This window comes from Phalaenopsis equestris, unplaced genomic scaffold, assembly GCF_001263595.1.
Source record: "Phalaenopsis equestris unplaced genomic scaffold, ASM126359v1 Scaffold000136, whole genome shotgun sequence".
Classification (NCBI taxonomy): domain Eukaryota; kingdom Viridiplantae; phylum Streptophyta; class Magnoliopsida; order Asparagales; family Orchidaceae; genus Phalaenopsis; species Phalaenopsis equestris.
Genome location: NW_018164578.1, coordinates 961,489 through 982,728, shown reverse-complemented (window position 1 = coordinate 982,728; position 21,240 = coordinate 961,489). Strand labels below are relative to the sequence as shown.

General features: G+C 36.8%; 2 protein-coding genes across 2 annotated transcripts; one reads left to right on the top strand and one right to left on the bottom strand.

The window, feature by feature from the left end:
• Positions 1–600: 600 nt before the first annotated feature.
• Positions 601–13,647, top strand: LOC110021624. Its single transcript, XM_020720185.1, is given in 4 exon segments — positions 601–990; positions 3,447–3,534; positions 3,537–4,191; positions 12,844–13,647. Coding segments are annotated over 4 exon segments (1,530 nt in total). The 5' UTR covers positions 601–702; the 3' UTR covers positions 13,343–13,647.
• Positions 13,648–18,971: 5,324 nt separating this feature from the next.
• LOC110021639 lies at positions 18,972–20,789 on the bottom strand. The gene has a single exon (XM_020720207.1). It carries the CDS (start codon positions 20,596–20,598, stop codon positions 19,210–19,212), a length of 1,389 nt encoding a protein of 462 aa, XP_020575866.1. The 5' UTR covers positions 20,599–20,789; the 3' UTR covers positions 18,972–19,209.
• Between the last annotated feature and the right edge of the window lie 451 nt (positions 20,790–21,240).

The following is a 21,240-nucleotide window of genomic DNA, read 5'->3' as shown; positions in this document are numbered from 1 at the left end:
CTAGAAAACTCTGAATAATAAAATTTAAAATGCCTATAAAATGCATAACAAGGTATTTTTTGAATGGATATGAAGAAATTCACATAATGTAGTTTTTTTTGTAATTAAAAACATTTGCACTAATAAGAGTTTTATAAATACATATTTAACATTCCCAACCGCATTTTATAAAAACAAAAAGCAAACTGATTTATTTCATATTTCTAAATTTTATGCATTCAGGCATATTATATAATGTGCTTTTAATATTTTAATGATTTTAAATTACTACTCATTTTAATGCATATTTACTAGACGTTTGCTAATCACTTGAGTGATATTATTCAATGATATATGATATAATCAATGAATAAAAATATTTTATTTAAAATATTTTTACAAAACATAAATATTCTATAAAATAAAACTATAAATTTTAAAATTATTAAATTTAATTTAAAATATAAATAATATATAATAAATCAATAATTTTAATATTTTATTACTTTCAAAAAACTTCAATGAATTTGTAATTTATTTTAAATTTAAATTTTTTATGATGAGTGCTAGACTACAAGTAGAAAATATTGAAACTTGAGGAACTGCCCCCCTTTTTTTTTTCTCTTTTTGGAATTGGTCTTCTTCCTTCTGTTCTTCTCCATAACAGCGCGGTGGCAGCTATCGTCGTCGTCGTTCTCGTCGGCGAAGAGGGTTGTGTCAACGATGGTTGCGGAGAGGTGCACGCTCGTGCTAGTGAATCTGGCTGGAATCATGGAACGCGCCGACGAGGCTCTGCTTCCGGCCGTGTACAAGGAGGTCGGGGAGGCGCTTGACTTGACGCCTTCGGGACTTGGTGTTCTCACGCTTTTGCGATCTTTTGTGCAGTCAGCCTGCTATCCGCTTGCTATGTATATGGCTGTGAGGCACAACAGGACACATGTGATCGCCATTGGCGCGTTCCTCTGGGCGGCGGCCACATTCCTTGTGGCATTTTCCTCCACTTATACGGAGGTATTGATTTCATCTTCTATGGATCTAAATTTGTTCGGTTTCATGAATTAACTGTTCGATATATTGAGTTATGAAGATAGCGGGGAATAGATTTGGTTTTGAGGCATTATAACGGGTTTTAGTTTGCTTTTAGGGTTTGATTATGCCCATTGCGGTTCTTCTTCAAAGGGGGCATCGTAAGTGAATGGAAATTTACACACATACTGCACAATTCTTATATAGTTAACATTTGCGGCATTGAAGAGGTTTTTTCAATGCCAAAGTTTTTTGCTTGCATTCGTTTTCTTAGTTTAGTGATAGAATGTGATTCATCTTTGGATTTAGTTATTTAGATTGATTTTGAGTTGATTTTCTTCATGTTCTTGCGAGCATGATTCGGGGCATTAGATTAGAAGAATAGTGTGGTGAATGGATTTGGATATAGTTTGTTTAAGAGTCGTAGGAACAGGATCTGATTCTCATGGATTAATTGTAACTTGAATTGGTTTTGTGGTTTGCATTATACATTTTTTCCCCTTTCTTTGTTTGCCTTTTTCCAGCACGGATAAATCAGGGTTTGGCCTTGTGCAAGAAGACTCGATGCCGTTAAGATTTTAACAGTACTTCAGTTTGGATAAACACATGCTTTAAAATAGACAATTTTATGATAAGCACATTTTTTCTTTTCTTTTATCATTTTTTTGGGCGGTTGCTGATTTTAATGAGCTCCTTTAACTCCTATAAATATGAAAATAAAGGGCTGGACCTATTATTAGGCGAGTGCTTTTGGCCGGTGCACAGTTTGTAAGCCAGTGCATTTGGCTTCCATTAATTGTGGTCGGTATCTGAATTAGATAGAAAGAGAGAATTTAAAAAAATGCTGGGGAAAAAGATAAAAATAAGACAAAAGTAGTGTTTTTCTGAATGGTGTCCACCTTGACGTGTTTGAAGCACTATGGTGCTAGAAGTATTCTGACAATTTTATAGACATGCAAGAAGATATTCTTTGGCGAGCATCACGTGAAAATTGTTTGGTTTTAATCCTTTCTTTTGTGTGTGTGTGTGTGTGTGTGTGTGTGTGTGTTTTCTTTCTTTTTGTTGCTCGAGAGATTTGTAATTTCTCTTTACATGAGAGGCAGGTAGTTTTGGCACGGTGAAGTTGAAGATGTATAATGCGCAATTTGATTGGAGTTTGACATGTTTAAGTTCTTCATCTCAACCAGATTCCTAATGTTTAGGAGTTTTTGATGTTCTTAAACTTTGCAAGCCTGCTGTTGTTTGTCATGGAAATAAAAGGGGTTAGTGAAAACATTGAGTGAATTTACTTGTATTGCATTATAATCTGTGTTAGAGCATTATGATTTGAGGAAGGAGATGAATGCTAGCCTTTTCATGGTAGGTCATGTTGAGGAGCATAATACAACACAAATTTAGAGGAGCGGGGTGGGGGTGGGTGGGAGGTGTGGGTGATTATAGATGATCAAGTGGATCAACTTATATTGTAGAATCTATATGATATTGTCACGTTATATTATTTCATCATTCAAAGTGTTAGACAACTAATTTGGGGTACAAATATTCAATGAACAATATACTTTCACTGTCCATGTGTCCACTTCGGTACATAGCTAAATTGTTTCAAAAGTTGCTTGCTAGTGTTAAGTTTAGGCGTCATGTAGGCTTATTGAAGTCGTGTAATATATGGCTTTTTAGAGTTTTGTGAGCCTGAAGAGCTTGGTTTGGAGAGGTGTCATATAGAAGATCCAGATTATTGCCAACTTATTGAGTCAGTAGAGAGATTTTTTTTTTATTTTAACTTGGTAATTTTATTAGGATAAACAAAATATTTCAAATAATCAATTTATGGATAATTACAATTTATATTTTGTTTTTTGAAAGTTTGATACAAAATTTGCTATTTTTGTATAGATACAAAATTTATGGATAATTACAATTTATATTTTGTTTTTTGGAAGTTTGATACAAAATTTGCTATTAAAAATTGAAATATGATTTTGATTTGAAATAAATTTTTTTAATTCATTAAATAGGAGAGCGAAGTGTGAGACTTATTATTAGGGTGAGTGCTCTTAGCTCTTATCAATGGCTTTGTGATGATGAATACATTCGACGTGCAAGAGAATTTGCTAGCGACAAGGATTTTGTAAGGCAAGCAAATGAAATAAAGACAACAATATTAATTAGAAAAAGACGAGGGAGAGAAAAAGAGAATTTTAATTTTTTTCTTTGACCATGGAGTACCATCTTGATGTGTTGCAAGGATTATGGTTTTAAAAATATTATGAAAATTCCAAAGACATGCCACAGATACCCTTTTGGGGGGCATTTCCATGAAAATCTTATTTTATTAGTTAATCTTCTTTATGATTTTTCTGCATTCCAAAGATTATGGTTTGATTCATGCATTTAGTTCACTATGGCTTGCATATTGTCTTCACAGCAAGTTTTATTTCTAGATTGCATTCTCAAGAGCCTTGAATGGCATTGGGCTAGCTTTGGTGACACCAGCAATTCAGTCTCTTGTTGCAGACTCCACTGATGACAATGTTCAGCTTTTGGCTGGTTGCAATTAACTTCTAATATAGGTTCTATACTTGGAGGTTTCATTTCACTCCTACTAGCATCAACTAAATTCATGGGAATTGATGGCTGGAGAATTTCTTTTCATCTTGTTGGAATCATAAGTGTAATTGTTGGAATACTAGTCTATCTTTTCGCTGTTGATCCCCATTTTTCTAACAGTGCAAGACCACCTGATCTTCCTCGCTCATCCCATTCTATAGCTGCTGAAGTGAAAAATTTATTTAAGGAAGTGAAATATGTCGTTAAAATTCCATCGTTTCAGATCATTGTAGCTCAGGGAATCACTGGAAACTTCCCATGGTCTGCCTTGGCATTTGCACCAATGTGGCTGGAGCTTATTGGTTTTTCTCATGGCGTGACTGCAATTCTTATGGGTATGTTCGTCTTTTCAAACTCACTTGGAGGATTAATTGGAGGGAACCTGGGGGATTTTCTTGCAATTCGCTTACCCAACTCTGGAAGGATAGTCTTGTCACAGATAAGCTCTGGTTCAGCTATTCCGCTTGGAGCTTTGTTGTTGCTGGGATTGCCTTACGACCCTTCCTCAGGAGTGGCACATGCTATCGTCCTTTTCACAATGGGATTGAGCATGTCGTGGAATGCTGCTGCTACGAACAAGTATGTTATGTTTCATAGATTTTGCATCTATAATGACCATTTCGTTCTATTGAAATAAAATTGCAGCAGTTGAGGATTCATGAGATAAATGCTAACTTTGAATTTCTTACTAAATAAATATATTGGGACGGCTCAAGGCAACCATTATTACAAACAAATGCTTTACGAAGGCCCTTCTGTTCCTTATTTTTTGTTAATATCTTAATCTGAGAAGAAGCACTTAGATTTAGTTGTTCCTTACTAAAGCTGTTTTTTTCCCTTTGGCTCCTCTGGTGAAAATTTGAGATTGATATGTAGTCAATCATTTCCCTGGCGAAATATCATTGAAATAAATTCTAATTTGATATTTACTAGTGGCTAGAGAAGAATCACGTGCCTTCCATGGCCCCACCAATTGGAGTATGCTTGGATGTCACAATTTAGCCTTAATATGGTGAGAGGTAGATATAAGTTAGCTAAGATGTCATTTGCAAGTGATACTCAACAAACTAACCAGATTCTAAAAAATGGTCAATGCTTAGAGGTGTAGTGTGTATGAACTTAGACAAAGATTTAACTATTTAAGAGTTTAGGGTTGAACTCAAGGTTTATGGTTTTGGGTTTTATAGGATTTATATTTGTATGGTTCTAAAGAAACCTTTAAATTATGAAAATAAAAAAAAGTAGAAGTCCTATATACTTAGGATTTATTAAAAGAAAATTAAGCTAAACTAACTTTAGAAGCTAATAAAATTTAACTTTTTGGCTCACATGAGTTAGTTGTTTCGTTGTTACGAAACACCTAAATTTAAAGTTGAAGCTTCTTTATGAATAAAATATGATACAATAAATATCTAAACAAAATAGAAATAAAGTCGCTAAGATTTACATGGTTCGAACGAAATTTTGGTCTACAAGAGAGGAGGATCTGATTTACTTTTTAGTAAGCCCAAAACAACATACAATCCAAGACACTCACCTAGCCTTTTCCTTATCTTAGTATATCTTTGCTCAACAAAGAAGCTCGAAAGAAAGCTTCACAAATATTTCTACCTCACAATAAGATGATGACTTTGATACGCACCAAGTGCTGTGAAGCACGGGCGACTCACGCAAATATACGTGGTGTATCAGTAGTGCCGGGTTGGAGTCCGGATGTCAACTCTACAGTGAACGAGATGAATTTTAATTGGAAAAATTGTAGCCTACTACTACCATCAGTTCAAACCTGAAGGGTTTGATTTGCAAATTCTAAAATTAACTATCCTAAATTTAAAAAGTAGTCCTATCCAACCAAGCCAAAAGAAGTTTAAAAGAAATTCAAGTTCTAAGATTAACTATCCTAAATTTAAAAAGTTGTTCTATCCAACCAAGCCAAAAGAAGTTTAAAAAAAATTCAAGTTTCAAGAAATTTCCCCCTTAAATTGATCAAGTGGAGAATATAATTGAACTAGTGATTAAAAATTATTGTCAAATAGAAGTTGGTCTATCCCTTATCCCCTTCCAGTGGTCTAAGAAAAATTGACTATCAAGAGTTTAATTTCCTAAAGTATTGAATAGACCTTTTGATCTTCCTAAATCTCTCCCTTCTTCACATGCAAACTCCTTAAAAAGCTTTTTTTGACTTCTCCTTCTATTCATCTCTCAAGAATGACATAAAAATAGTAAAAAACCCCCTTTATATCATCTTCAAAAGTTTTATACTTCTTCCGAACAAAATTAATCAACTGTCAAATTTCACTTATGGCGCCTAAGTACCACTCACTTGGATGATTTTCACTATGGTTCTGGTGTCAAGGCATCACTATCGCGTCACCTACAAGCCAGTGTGTAGCGCCTTGGTGCTGCATAGGCATCACCTACTTTCTTCTCTTTTAGGAGTCTGGACAAGTTCTGGCCTGTTTGGGGACCTAAGTGCCACTGATCCATTATTGGGCACTGCATGCTTGACGCATAAGCTCTCCTAGTCTGGCGCCGCCTTTCCATGCTCTCTGAATTTTGTTTTCTTGGACAGAGACTGGCGCCTATGCGCCACTAGCCCGACGCCTAGGCACCAAACCACAATTTTCTCTATTTTGATCTTTTTGAGTTCTGTTCGATCATGTTTTCACTGCAACCCCCAAAACAACACAAAACCCTTCATCAAAGTGTAATATTTTCATATGAAATGCAAACTTTTACAAACATTTTATACAAAATTTAAGAAAATGTCATAGCCCTCCTGAATTTTTTGAAGAAACCGAATATTCCTTCCCTCTTTCTAGCCATTAAATACTTTCAAGAGATTATTTCATGGGACATCTCTTTTACTACATGCACTATGAAACCTTAGCATACAGGGTATGTCTCAGACACCAAATCCTACAAGAACCTTATTAACGGAGAGGGGATATAAATTGAAGATTAAAAATCACGAAAACTAAGGGTGTCCATCTTTATGCATACGAACCAAAAGAATAAAGCATGTGAACCAAGGAGCTTTCAATATTTTGATACGCCTCGACATCAAAATCAGCGAACAAACCACTTAAAAATCACAATAGATGGATGGAATGACACAAATAAGGGCTGCTCTTACAACAATTAAAGGAAATACAAGCAAATTACAAAAGATGATTTACTTTTGAGAGGTTGATCAGTTCTCCCACACCCTAGACGTCGCTAGGAACAACACCAAAATAAGAGAAGACAACAAACACAAAACTAATGCATAAAAAAGAACAAATCCTAGTTTTCTCCTTTTAATAGAATCCTCAGATAGCATTTGAAAATTTTCTTTATAAACTCTCCTTCAAACTCCCCTCAATTTCTCCTCCTTGAATATGTGATTATGGCTTGAGTTGACCCCACCCCCTCCTTTCCTTCCCTTTCACCATGCTCGGATCCCTCCCCTTCTTCTCGTGACACAAGTCGGCCCGCCTATGGGCCTGCAGGATTGCAATCGGTCGGTCCTTCTTGGACCAGCTCCCGCCTATATTACTCGCCTCCCAAAAAAGTACTTTGTCCTCATGGTGGAAAGAGGAAAACTGCTTGTGGATCACCTCTTAAGGCCTCAATGTCACTTCATAGTATGGAAGTCTTTTTCCACTTAACGAATACCTCCTTCAATCCCCTTACTCCTCGACGCACTCCTTCGACTAATGATTCCAGAATCACCTACAAGTTTTCTGTCAGCGTCGGCGGTAGTGTAGATGAGGGTGTGTGATCTCCAATCGCTCGTCTCAGCTGGGATACATGGAAGACCGGGTGTAGCGCGGATCATGGTGGTATTTTTAAACGGTAGGCCACTGTTCTGATGCGTTTCATCACCTCATAAGACCCACAGTATCTCGATGAAAGTTTCTAGCTTTTCATCCTGGCCAATGTCTTCTGTCGATAGGGTCTCAACTTCAAGTAGACCATGTCTCCCGGTTCAAATTGCACCCCTCTTATATCCATCCGCTTTCTTCTTCATGATTTGTTGACTCCTCAGAAGATTCCCCTTGTCTCTCTCCTCCAAGTACCGATCAACGTTGGATACTGGTGTAGTGTTATGCCCATAATGTATCAAGTGAGCTAGATCCCGCCCATACAATATCTTGAAAGGGGTTGTCTGTGCGGCGGTGTGGTACAAAGTATTATACCAATACTTTGCCCATGCAATCCACTTAGCCCATTACTTGAGTGTATCAGATACAAAACAATGAAGGTATATCTCCACACCCTTGTTGACCACGTCCGTTTGCCCATCGGTCTGGGGATGATATGCGGTGTTTCTTTTAAGGTATGTCCCCTTGCAACCTAAATAGCTCTTTCTTGAAGTGGCCGAGGAACCCCTTGTCTCTATCTGATACAATTGATTCCGACACCCCTTGCAAACAGACTACTTCCCGAATAAACACTATTGCAACTAAGGCCTCCGTGTAAGGATTTCATAAGGGAATAAATATGCATACTTAAGCAATCTACAACCACCATAATCATTGTGAACCATTCTAACTGCGGCAACCCCTCGATAAAATCCACTGTCACTTCTTCCCAAACATTTTCCAGTAATGCTAATGGTTCTAGTAACCCCCCTGTTGTTGTCATCAAGTAATTGTGGCGCTGTCACACATCACATTATGCCACCAAGTCCCCCACGTCTCTGCATATCCCCACCCAGTAAAGCTCTGCTACCAGACAACTGTAGGACTTCTACACCCCTGATTGACCCCTGATCACACTACCATGAAACTCTTATAATAATCTGGGAATATACTCCGATGACTTGGGTCGCATGAATTGCTCCTCACAAAACAACTGTTGTTCCCTCAATGCATATCTCGAATGACTATTCAGATCCTGCAGTAATTCAGTCCTTATTTTCCTCAGTTCCTCTTTCTTTTCGCTCTCCTGCCTTAAGGCCTCCCAATCTCAGACCAGGGGTACCAATAGGGCCGTTAATTGGAGTTCCTCCACCTTTCTCGGCAACACGTCAGCTATTTTGTTCTCCAATCCTGGTCGGTACTGAATCTCAAAATCATACCCCAGTAGCTTGGATAGCCATCTTTGATGCTCTTCAGTCACCATCCGTTGCTCCATAAGATAAGTTAAACTCATCTGATATGTCCTAACCAAGAAATGTCATCCCAACAGATAAAGCTGCTACTTCTGAATGACCAAGACAATTGTCATCAATTTACGCTCATATATTGACCTTAGCCTCACTCTGGCCGTAAGAACTTGGCTAAAGTAGGAAATCGGCCGCTGATCCTGCACGAGCACTGCTTCCAATCTGTACCTTGATACATCCGTGTCCCCCATAAGTGATTTACTGAAATCTGAAAATGCTAATACCGGTACGCTAGTCATAATCCTCTTTAATTGTTTAAAGGTCTGTGTTGTTGCTTTACCCCGTTTGAAGTTATTTTTCTTCAACTGCTCTGTCAGTGGTCATACTATCGTGACATATCCTCTCACGAACTTTCTGTAGTAGCCGGTGAGACCCAGGAATCATCTGAGCTCCTTCAAATCAACTATAGCCTCAATCTTGGACTGATCCACTGATACACTTGTTTTGGTCATCACATTTCCTAGATACTCCACCTGCAACTGTGCAAAAGAACATTTCTTCAAGTTGACATACAACTGGTGTTCTCTAAATGTCTTCAAAACTTTTCTCTGGTGTCCCACGTGCTTTATCTCAATACGATTATAGATCAGAATATGATCAAGGAAATTCAGAACAAATTTTCGAAGATAAGTTTGAAAAACCCTATTCATGAGGAAATTGAAATGTTGTCGGGGTGTTAGTGAGGTCAAACGACATCACTAAGAACTTATAATGTCCTTTATGTGTCATGAATGTTATCTTGTGCACATCCACCGAATTCATCATTATCTAATGGTACCCTGTCTTCAAATCAATTTTTGAAAAAATAACTCTCATAAAGTTCATCCGGTAACTCATCAATCATGGGAATGAGAAACTTGTCTAATACCGTTTTCTTGTTCAAAGCTCGGTAGTCTACACAAAATCTCCAACTACCATCATTTTTCTTCACCAACAGGACATGATTAGAAAAAGGGCTCACACTTGGTGTCATAATCTCAGCCTCGAGCATCTCTCGAGTCAGCTTCTGCATCTCATCATTCTAATTCTGGGGGCACATGTAGGGTTTGACATTGATAGGAGAAACACTTCTTCAATGTAATAGCGCGCTCGCGCTCCCTCCAAGGGGGTAACTAGCTTGGATGCCAAAAACATCACTAAACTGTTGTAGGAGCAGCTGGACTCCTTCCGGAAACTCTGCCAACTCTGAATCTCGAACCTCCTCAATGCTCTGCAACTCCACCAAGTAACTCGGTCCTGCTCCCTGAATCGACCTGACCATAGGTTTGACTAATACCATGGCTTTACATATGCTAGCATCTCCTCTCAGCACCACCTTCCTACCCTTTACTTGGGAACTCCATCGTCAAGGACTTCCAATACACCTTCATCTCTCCCAATTTTTGCATCCACTTCATCCCCAAAATCACATCTATGCTACCCAAATTTAAATGAAGTCTTCCACCACCTGTAGGCCATGTAGTGTTAGAACCAGTCCCTTGCAAATTCTCTTACTTTTCTCTACATTCCCCATCCCTATCACAATGCCAAAGCTCCATGTTGTCACCAGCTTTAACCCTATCTTCCCCACAACCTGATTTGAAGTAAAGTTATGTGTGGCCCCGCAATCCACCAACACCACAACCCTACCTTCATGGTGTGGTTTTGGATAAATCCCACCACTAAATTAAGGAACACCTCCGCCACATCCAAATGCAGATGCTCCTCCTCCACTACTTCCTCTTCTGAGTCCTCGCTTTTTGTATCCTTCTCTTGAACTAAAAGAACCCGAAGGGCGCGCTCCTTACAACGATGTTCTTGGGCGTATTTCTCTTTTGTTCTGCACTTTTGCATTTGTAAGTTGCTTGAAATTACCCTCGGGGCAGAGTCTGATACTCTTCTCCTTCAGCGTCTCTTTTTGAAATGATACCATATGGGTTTTCGGTGTCGTGGTTGTCGCGGTGCTCTTGTAGAATCCTTCGGTGTTGCCGTCGTTGTCGGTCTTCTTCACCAGTTTCTTATTCTCCATCATCTAGGCGAGCTCCATCATTTCCCTAAATCAACACAATCAAGGGGTGGATGGCCACTCGTATGTCGGGCTTCAAGCCTTTCAAGAAGTTCCCTTCCAAATCTGCTGCACAAATCCCGCTCAACCTCCCTGACAAAAGCTCAAACTTCCCTCAGTACTCTTTATCCGTCCCCTCTTGAGTCAAACCATATAATTGCTCGTGTAGGTCTCCTTCTCGAATGACTTGAAAACGTTCCAACAAGCACAAATAGTAGAATATAAAATATGGCGTCAATAAAGGAAAACATGCTAGAGATAACATATTTGCATATCCACACCACTATAAGTCAAAATAAAATAACTAAAATCTCCATAAATCTAAATTTTATCATCACGTATTTATGCTTTATAAGAAAATGTCCTATATAAAGAATGAAGAGTGAATGTAAAAGATGGATTTCTCCCTTAACTGAGGGACAACTATTAGAAGAGTTAATACAACTATTTCTCCGCACACTCTCTCTATCCCTTTCTCTCTTCTCTACCATTCACTCTTACCTCCTGAACTAGTTCTATTCCTTGGGCGTGATTCAAAGACCAAATCATAAATACACCCAACTAAATCCAAACAAGTAATATTTAACAAAATCTATCCTCTGTAAGGACCCTTATCATATATAGGCATATTTAAAGAAAAATAAATTAGGTAAAAAATATATATATATAAACTAAAAACTAAAATCAAATAAAAAACTCAAATATCAATTTGCATCCCCATAGTAATTGAAGTTAATCCTTATCTATTCATGGAACTGTATATTTTTATATTTATTGCATGGACATAATAATCATCAATTTTCTGCAATTTATAGTAAAATGTGATGAGCCGACATAGCTACAAGATATATATGTGTGTGTGTGTGTGTGTGTGTAGATATACATATGTATGTATGTATAGATATATGTAGATATGCATGTGTATGTATAGATATATGTAGATATATGTGTGTGTGTGTAGATGTATATATCTCTTTGTGTGTGTGCGCACGTGTAATAAACATGACATGCATATAATCCAATTCTTACATTTAGTTCTTCTACAAAAGAAATAAAATAAATAGATTTTGTTAAAAAAAAAAAAATGCAATCTAAGCAAATTTTTTGTTAAAGATACATTTTAGTTATCTTTTTTAAAAAGGGCATTTACATACATACCACGCAATTTCTTATGTATTTACATCAAGCCCCTAAAATTGCATATTTACATACATATCGCTTATCTATAATATCATAACAAAAATACCACTATTAATTTTTAAAAGTGAAATACACTTTTACATTCATAAATATAGAACACCAAAATGTTATATATATAGATATGAAAGTTTAGGTGTTAGATATGTAAATGCATAAGAATTATGTGATATGTATGTAAATTTTTCTCTTGAAAATTAAAGTCACCCACTTGTTTTTTCCATTCTATGGTTTCACCATTCGATCATCGCTATGTTAACTACTTCACAGAACATGTCTGCTACATGTGCCATTCATTTATTTATTATTATTTTAATCCTACACGCCCACAACGCGTTCGACACTAGTGATACATGTTGAACACATGTCGTATCCTGCACATATCTGATGCTGCATACTACGATAGTCCATCATAGGTAGCAAGCTGGAACTAACAGAGAAGAAAATTGTCTGGTTTTCTCAATCCCTTGGATTTAGCTACTCGTTTAGAATGCATACTTTAGTTAAAACTGATAAAAGTGTATCATATAACTGTATGCTATACCCTACCTTTTCTTTTTTACTTGGGCGGTTACCTCATGCAGGCTATTTTCCTGTGCTCTCTCTCTCTCTCTCTCTCTAGCCGCTGGTGATGTTGAGAAAGCTGGACCTTTCCTTTACTAGAGAGGATTAATACCAGCTTCTCTTTAGCATCACTTTGTTTCATCGCACTACGATTTTCTGTAAACTTGAGACAAGCATATGAAGTTCCTGAGCTATTATTAATAAGACTCTCTTGAACCTCAATCTCTTTCATTGCTTACAATCATCAAATTTGTTTTCTTCTTTGCATTTGCAGCCCTATATTTGCAGAGATAGTCCCTGAAAAGTCACGGACAAGCATCTATGCACTGGATAGATGCTTCGAAACAATTTTAGCATCGTCCGCTCCTCCTGTTGTCGGGCTGTTGGCCGAGGTTTTTTACGGCTACAAACCAAATCCATCCAGATCTAACAAAGATAAAAGCATTGAAATTGATAGAGAGAATGCCGCCTCCTTGGCTAAGGCACTCTACACTGCAATAGCAATTCCAATGTTTTTCTGTTGTATAATTTACTCCTTCCTTTACCGCACCTACCCGAGTGACCGAGAGAGGGCTAGAATGCATTCCTTGCTTGAATCCGAAATGCAGATATTAGAGCTGAAACAATCTCAAGATCAAATTGAATCAGAGCCATTTCAAAAAGAGCAGCTTGTGATTGCTGTGGCTTATGACGAGGAGGAAAATGAAGCTGATGATTATGATGAAAAAAGACTACTTTCCCCAGGTGGAAGAGGGACCAATTGTCTTTCGTGACATTTGATTTTCTTCAGAAGTTTCTGGGCAAGTGATGAGAAAAGGTCAATCTTATGATAAAGCTGCCAATTCTTTTAGAATTTTATTTTGAATAATCCAAAATCAAGGAAATGTTGTAAAAAAAAATTGTAAGTGAAAAATTATTCACTTTATGGTGAATGTTCCTATGCTAGCATTTGCCTTTTCATTCATTTATCCATTTTTTTTCCTCGTCTTGTTTGGTTATGTGAAGGTGAATATCGCCATAAAATGCACAGAGAATTTGTATATATTAAGAGAAGTGCATTTGTTTGGTAATACGGAATACTGGCTTATATGCAATCTTGAACTTTGTTTGTATTCCACTTTAGTGGATCATATTAAATTGTGAAATTTGTTTATGGCTTCTTCTCGTTATATGACATAGCGTTCTGCCCTGTCTCCTTAGTATTTTTTAATTCTTAAGAGTCTATATAAGAAGCGATTATTGCATCAGGACACAATTTGTGTCTGTAATCCAATGGGCACTTATCACATAATAAGTGTGTCTCACTGTAATACACTGGTTGTAGGTTTTGTAAAGGGGTGGACCCACTTGTCACGTGGCACACTTCTACTGGACTTCGGAGTTCGTAATAATTTTTTCTATATAAGAGAAAAATTAATTAATTGATGCATCCTTGAGGGCTACGTAGTCTCAGGGGAGTGCTCGCTCTTCTATGGATCACTTCATGTATTTGGTGTGCACTAATATTTTATGTCGTTTAAGTTCTATCTAAAGCTTATTATTGTTATTATTATTGGAAAGTTAATGTGCCAACTTCTCCATTTAATTTTCACATTATTTTAGCGTTCTACAGTGCAGACGGGCACCTCTTAAATTGGATTATATATAGGTATATATATATAGGGAAATCAATCCCTCCTTGTTTCCAACCTTACCAAACATATCTCACCTAGATTAGGAAGGAAAATAATTTTGAATAAAAAATAGAAAGACATAAAATAAGAAAAGAATAAACTAATCAAAGGTTTCCTAAGATATCCCAATCAAATCCTCCAAGATTTGGAGGTGGTGGTCGGGCCCATATAAGAGGTAAACATGAAAAGAACCAAATCTTCTCAGATTTTCAAATTCCTCGTCAAGCAAGGTAGTAGATGTTATAGAGACCGAGCTTGTGTGGACTCCAAAAATTTGATATCTCGGGAGTCCTTTTTTTTTTTATTGAGAGCTTTGAGGGTCAAATTTTCAAAAGGGCTGATTGGATTTTTGTATACAGGGATGTCAAAACGGCTCGTTGTTTGCAAACAGCTCGTATTCGATTCATTTGTTAAGCAAACAAGCAAAACACAATTTTTTTTTTCGTTCGATATATAAACGAGCCGAACACGAACAAAGATTTGTGTCCTTGTTCCGCTCGTTATGGCTTGAAATAATTATTGTATTTTTAATTGATATATATATATATAAACGAGCCGAACACGAACAAAGATTTGTGTGTTCTTGTTCCGCTCGTTTTGGCTTGAAATAATTATTGTATTTTTAATTGATATATATATATATATATATAAAATTGATGAGCAGTATTTTTAAATAATATAATTGACTACAAAGCTGCAAAGATTTATAATAAATTAAAATTATTAATTAAAAAATAGAATAAAAAATTTATTAAATTATAACTAAATGATATTTTCCTAAATGATAATTTGCTTAACATCCTACGGCTAACTAATTAGGACTGTCAAAACAGCTCTTTATTCGCAAATAGTTCGTGTTTGGCTCGCTAAGCATATTAAGCTGAACACGAATAATTTTTTTGTGTTCGAAATCTAAACAACCCGAACACGAACAATAATATTTTTTACCGTATCACGTTCAACTTATTTACACCCCTATTCATCATAGATCCAATAGATCTATGAATCTTTTTCTTATAAATATTGATTTAATTGACATCCACTATTTTGACAAGCATCAATGCATCACTAATTATTTCCTGCCGACACATTTTTTGTGATTTTGGGCTCTCACTTTAAGGCCATGCATTGACGCCTAATATAAATGAGTTTATTCCTTAAGTTGTAATTAAATTAGTTCAGAATTTCCACAAAAAGAAGAGCAAATTTTGCTGTGTCCGTCGCTGGGATCGGTTGGGGTTTTTTATAACTATGTATATAAATTACCTCAAAATTGTTCTAGAAAAAGTATTTTTTGAACAGTTAGTGTTGCAGATTTTTTTCCTTAAGAAAGTGAGACAATAGTTTTCAGCTGTCACTATTAGATTCTGCAATAAGCAATTATTTGCCTGTTAAAAATGATTAGAATTAATTTAATAACTATTGTAATATTGAAATGTGAAACTATGTAAAAAAAAGAAAAATGAATCTTTCGAAAAATTGCTCCTAACATTTAGCATGCTCTTTATTGAGAAAAATTATGTGGTGTTTGATCCTGACCGTAGATCACGGTGATCTACGCTCAAGATCAGACATCGCATGTATCTCTGCATGCGGTATATGTATGCAATAATTTTTTCCTTATTGAACAACAATGCAGTGCAGGAGCTAAAAACGCAAAATTAATGAAAATTGGGCAGGTTTATTCTTATAAAAAAAAAAATTTAGGGGGTCGTTTGTGATTACTATCTGATAATTATTTTTATTTATATATTTTTTGTTTTATTTTGTTTGTATTTAATATAAAATAAAAATACATTTGGCATAATAAATAAGTGTTTTTATATTTTTGCTTTTATTGCATAACTTATAAGGTAAAGAAAGCTAGCGATGGCAGCAGCTAATGACAATTTCCAGATGTCTAGGGTGGTTTTTATTTAAAATGCGGATCTAACAAATATTTCAAGTTTTTTTTCAAAATAATTTAATTAACTTATGAGGATATGATTATAATCTATTAAATTTTGCTATATATTTTCAACTTTTGTAAATATATTGTTTGTAATTCATATTATTTGGACTTTTAATCTTTTGCGGTATTTATTAAAGCTTATATTCAAAAATATTCTGCATGAATATCGAGGCAACCTAAATTGGCAACCCTGTACTATAATATCTTGTACTATCATTTCAAAATAAAGATTACTACTGTAATTTTCTTTTTTGTCCCTCCTATCATCTATAAATAGAAGTGTTATTTCATGTAAATAGGTTTTTTTGGGCTCCCCCTACTTCTAACATTTATTTTTAATGGACTGAAATGGGTCCATGAGCCAGGGAACACCCCTATTCACCTCTAGAGAGCAAGACTTCCTTTTTTTTTCCTCCTCTTTCTTTCTCTCTCTCTTTTTACTTCTCTCAGTTTCTTACACTCTATTCTTTAAGCATGATCTGAAAGACAAAATTGGATTCAAAACATCAAGACCCACAATAAAATTTCAATCGTTTTGCATATAAAATATAAATACTGTCAAAATTACAGCCAAGGATATATTTCCTCGATCATAATGATTTAAGATATGATTTAGCTTCTTTTTAATTAAACTCTTGGATGAATTTATAATATTAACTTCTATTTTTAGTGGTTTTTTATAATTATATCACTACAAGTTTTCATATTTATTAATATGTCATCCTATCTATTTAAAATTTTATTTATATATTATAGTTCCATCCAATCATTGCTTTATACAAGTGGAAGCAGAACCAGCCTCATTCTTGAGAGGTAAACTTGCTAAGTTAAGGATTTATTTTTTAAGATTTTTATTTTTTGTTGTGTTAAATCATGATATGTTTGTGAATCGCACCCAAGAAATAGAACATAAGTAGGGGGAGAGAGAGAGCATTAACTAATCATATCTTATTATAATATACTTTTATATTTTTAGAATAGAGAATACATTGATGATATTACACTTATATTTTTATTTTAAAGATGTCCGCACTAGAGTGTTTTTAGTATTTAAATGTATATGTTTATCGTTTTAGCCGACTAAACTTTTTTTACATCGGGTTGGCGGGATAATCTTAGTTGGCTGAGCTTAGTCGATTAAACTGACTGAGTCGATCTTTAGGTTGGGTCACTCACCCAGGTTCGTTTGTCCAGGCTAGTTCAGTGGTCTAGATTGGGTGGTCTTTTTGAGAGTCGGTCTAACATATTTTAACTTGTGGAACTAGTAAGCAATAAGATGATAAATTTATATACATAAAATATGAGAAATATTTTAATACAAACCCATTTAAAGCTATGACAAAAATATAATATCATCCGTGTACCATCTTCTAAATAGGGGAATCATTTTATGAATAAAACACAATGGATTAATATTGATTACTGTTCACTCTTCTATTTATGTCTCCCTTTCTTTCTCACTCCTTACACTCTATTTCTTACGAGTGATTAGTGGACAAATCATGATTTAGCATTAGTTATTGGGATAAAATTGCTTGTTTAGCAACAATTATTTATTTACTTTGCAATCTAAATTGCCCACCCAAGTTTACACTTAGGTCCGCCCACATGTTGTACAACTAAGAATTTGACAGAATAAGATTATACATTTATCATAAAGAATTGAGTATTATACCAATAAATATATAAATTTATAATAATGTATTCTTAGGCCTTGACAACACAGTCCAGCTCCAGATCTTGCTCCAACATTGCCTCTTTTGCCCGCCTTTAGATGCAAAATTGATTAAAATTTTTCAAATTACAAAATGAAACATTTAAGCAGCCTTTTTTTTAAAACATTCAAGCAAACTGTACACCTACTGAAACATATGTTCATCTTATTAACACTATAATATACCTAAATTCTTGCCATTAAACAAGCTGTCCGATTACAAAAGCATCCATGCAAATTTGAAGATGATTATTAAGTCCAAAATATAAGAGATAATTAAGGGTCCGTTTGGGGCATCTTATAAGTGCGGGCGGCGTTTTCAAAACGCCGCCGTACTGTTTTGTTCTTTGGTTCGCGCGTTTCACCAACGCGTTTTACCAACTTATCCGAAACTACGTTTGAGTTTTTACACTAAACGCAGGCTACGGGTCGACCCCTGCGGTCGGCCCGCAGGCCGCGTTTCAGGATAAACATCTTATCCTGAAAAGCACAAGCTGCCCCAAATGGATCCTAAGTTGCACCCGAAGTTTTTTATTTTTGTCAAGGCATTCTATTAATGATTCGTACGAAACACCTTGCAACGAAATCCATTAAAAAAAAAAAAAATTTACAGACAAAACATTTCTTATGTATGAACATATCAACCACCTAAATTTTAACTTTTACCTGCAGATCACATAATTCCAATATTTTTGGCATAAATTGGGTGATTTGTAGATAAAAAATTGAAATTTAGACAGTTGATATGTTACGACATAGCAATTAAGTGGTAGATAATTTCTTATGTATGAACATATCAACCACCTAAATTTCAACTTTTACCTGCAGATCACATAATTCCTATATTTTTGGCAAAAATTGGGTGATTTGTAGATAAAAATTGAAATTTAGACAGTTGATATGTTAATACATAATTGTAGTTGACGTAGGAAGACAGAATAAATATCCGAATCATCACATGACCCAAAAAAAAAAAAGATATTTTGAATTCTTCATTAACGGACAGATGCTTAGATCAGCCACCTTCCAGGGAGAATTCCCTTTTCCTTCACTGATGTCGGTGATTTATTGCACTTTGATCCAAACATATATATAAATAGTACAAATACATTGCTAAATTAATGATCCACCCCCAAACGAAAATAAAAAATAGCACTGGATAACAATGGGATTCTCCCAACCCACGCAACTTGCAACGAACAGAACAAAATCAGTCCCGACTGATCCATCATTCATCAATAAATAACAACCGCAAAATACCCCCCCATCAAATATAAAATTATGAAAAAGACCCTTTTTTTCCTAACTTTTCTTACCATCGTCGCCACCATCATCCTGGGTGTACGCCTTTTTCCGTCGGTCGGCCCTACCAAGCCCGCATATCACGACGAAGCACGCTGCGTAGATCCCGTGCACCTTCCAGTTGGCCCGCGGTGCGTCTCCGGTCACCGCGCGGTGAAAAACGGTTATGTAATAATGCATCCCCACCGCCAAGCCCAGCAGCATCTGCGCTAGGTTCACCGCCTTCCCCGCCGATCCTTCGCCGTCGTCGGCGGAGAATGCGACCACCAGAGCGATCAGCTGCGCGATCAAGTATACCACGTAGCCGAACGTCTGCACGGCCTGCGTCCACGCGTACGCTCCCGGGGACGCGGCGTGGAAGAATCTGAGCGGCTCGAGTCCCGTTACTACGGCAGTGAGGGAGAGCGTGGCGAAATAGATGGCGAGGTAAGCCTGTACGAAGAGGAGGGCGCGGTGGAGGGAGGCGGAGCTTCCGGTGCGGAGAAGGTGGCGGAAGAGGGCGGTGACTAGAAGAAGGGGGACGAGGAGGAGAGCCGCGGAGGCTGCGGAGGCGATGGAGGGCGCGTATTTTTTTCCGACGAAAGGTTTAACGCCGGCGGCGATCTCCCGGTGGGTTTTGGATAGGTAGAGCTTCGAGGTGGCGGAGAGCTTGTGAAGGTCGGGAACGATTGCAGAGTGAAGACGGGAAGGGAGATCGCGGAACTCGGCGATGATGTCGTCATCGTCTCCGGTGATCTCGGTTTCGTCGAGCCAGTTTTCGGGAGAGGGTTTAGGTTTTGGGGATTTTGGTTTGGGCTGGGGTTTAGCGATGGGAAGATCTTTCACATCTGGGTTCCTCTGTGTTTTGGGCGCCGGATTTAGGGATTTGAGTTGGTGGGGTTTGGTGGAGTTGGATTTGGGAAGGGAGATCTTGGTGGAATTGAATTTGATGGGTTTGAGGAGCTTAGTGTTGTTGTTCGACTTGGAGGTAATGCTGGTTTTATTGAGCTTGGCTTTGGGAGCAGTGGGAATGGCTGTCAGCGTTTTGTTAAGCTTGAATTTGGCGGTGAACGAGATGGTTTTGTTGAGCTTGGATTTGGTGGCGGGATTCGAAATGATGGGTGAGGAGGAGATGCTGGAATTGGTTTTCTTGGGCTTGAGTGATTTGGTTTTGTTAATGGCTGCGAAGAATTCGGAGACCGGTTGCTTCTTCGGAGGGGGTTTGGATTTCAGGATTGGAGAGTGTAGATCCTCTTCGTTGGTAAGAGAAAGCAGATTTCTTCTGGTTTTGGGCTGTAGATTGTTGTGGGAGGAGATGTAAGTCGGGAGGAAGAGGGATTGGGAGAGGAAGAGGTAGAGGAAGAGGAGGAGGGCGGTGACGGTGGCCGTATAGGAAAGGATGGAAGCCATTTTCGCTCGGGAGAGGAGAGTGGAAGAAGAGAGACGGATACTGAAGAGTGAAGAGTGAAAATTGATTGATGCCGCAATGCAAGGCGGGGAGGATGATGAAGAGCTAAAGAAATTGACTAATTAACTTAGTTTTGACCTTTTGGTCCTCTCGGAGAGCCGGAATGATGATAGGGGACTTTAAGAAGTTTGAGATTTGTGGAGTCGGGGGAAGAGTTCAGACTCACATGGCGCTGGAATTTTCGGATGGTAGATGTGTCATATTTTTGTACACTGGACTTCTAAATTACTTTTTGGGAATTTACATATACTTATGTATTTACATATCTAACCCATAAATATGCAAATTTATATATTTAAAACTCAAATATTGGATATTACCATTAATATTTTTTTTAAAAGTGAAAAAACTTTTTCATGCATAAATTTATGACACCAAAAATTTATAAGTGCAAACATCAAACCTTGGGTGTTCGACATGTAAATAGGTAAGAATTGTGAGGTTCTTAGAATTTTCCCTTTTTTTATTAATATGTGCAATTAAATAATTATTTTTCATTTAAATTTTTAATTTAAAATTTAAATAAATTATAAATGCAAATAAGGTCATTTTTAAAATTTTGGACTTCTCAGAGTGAATCACGA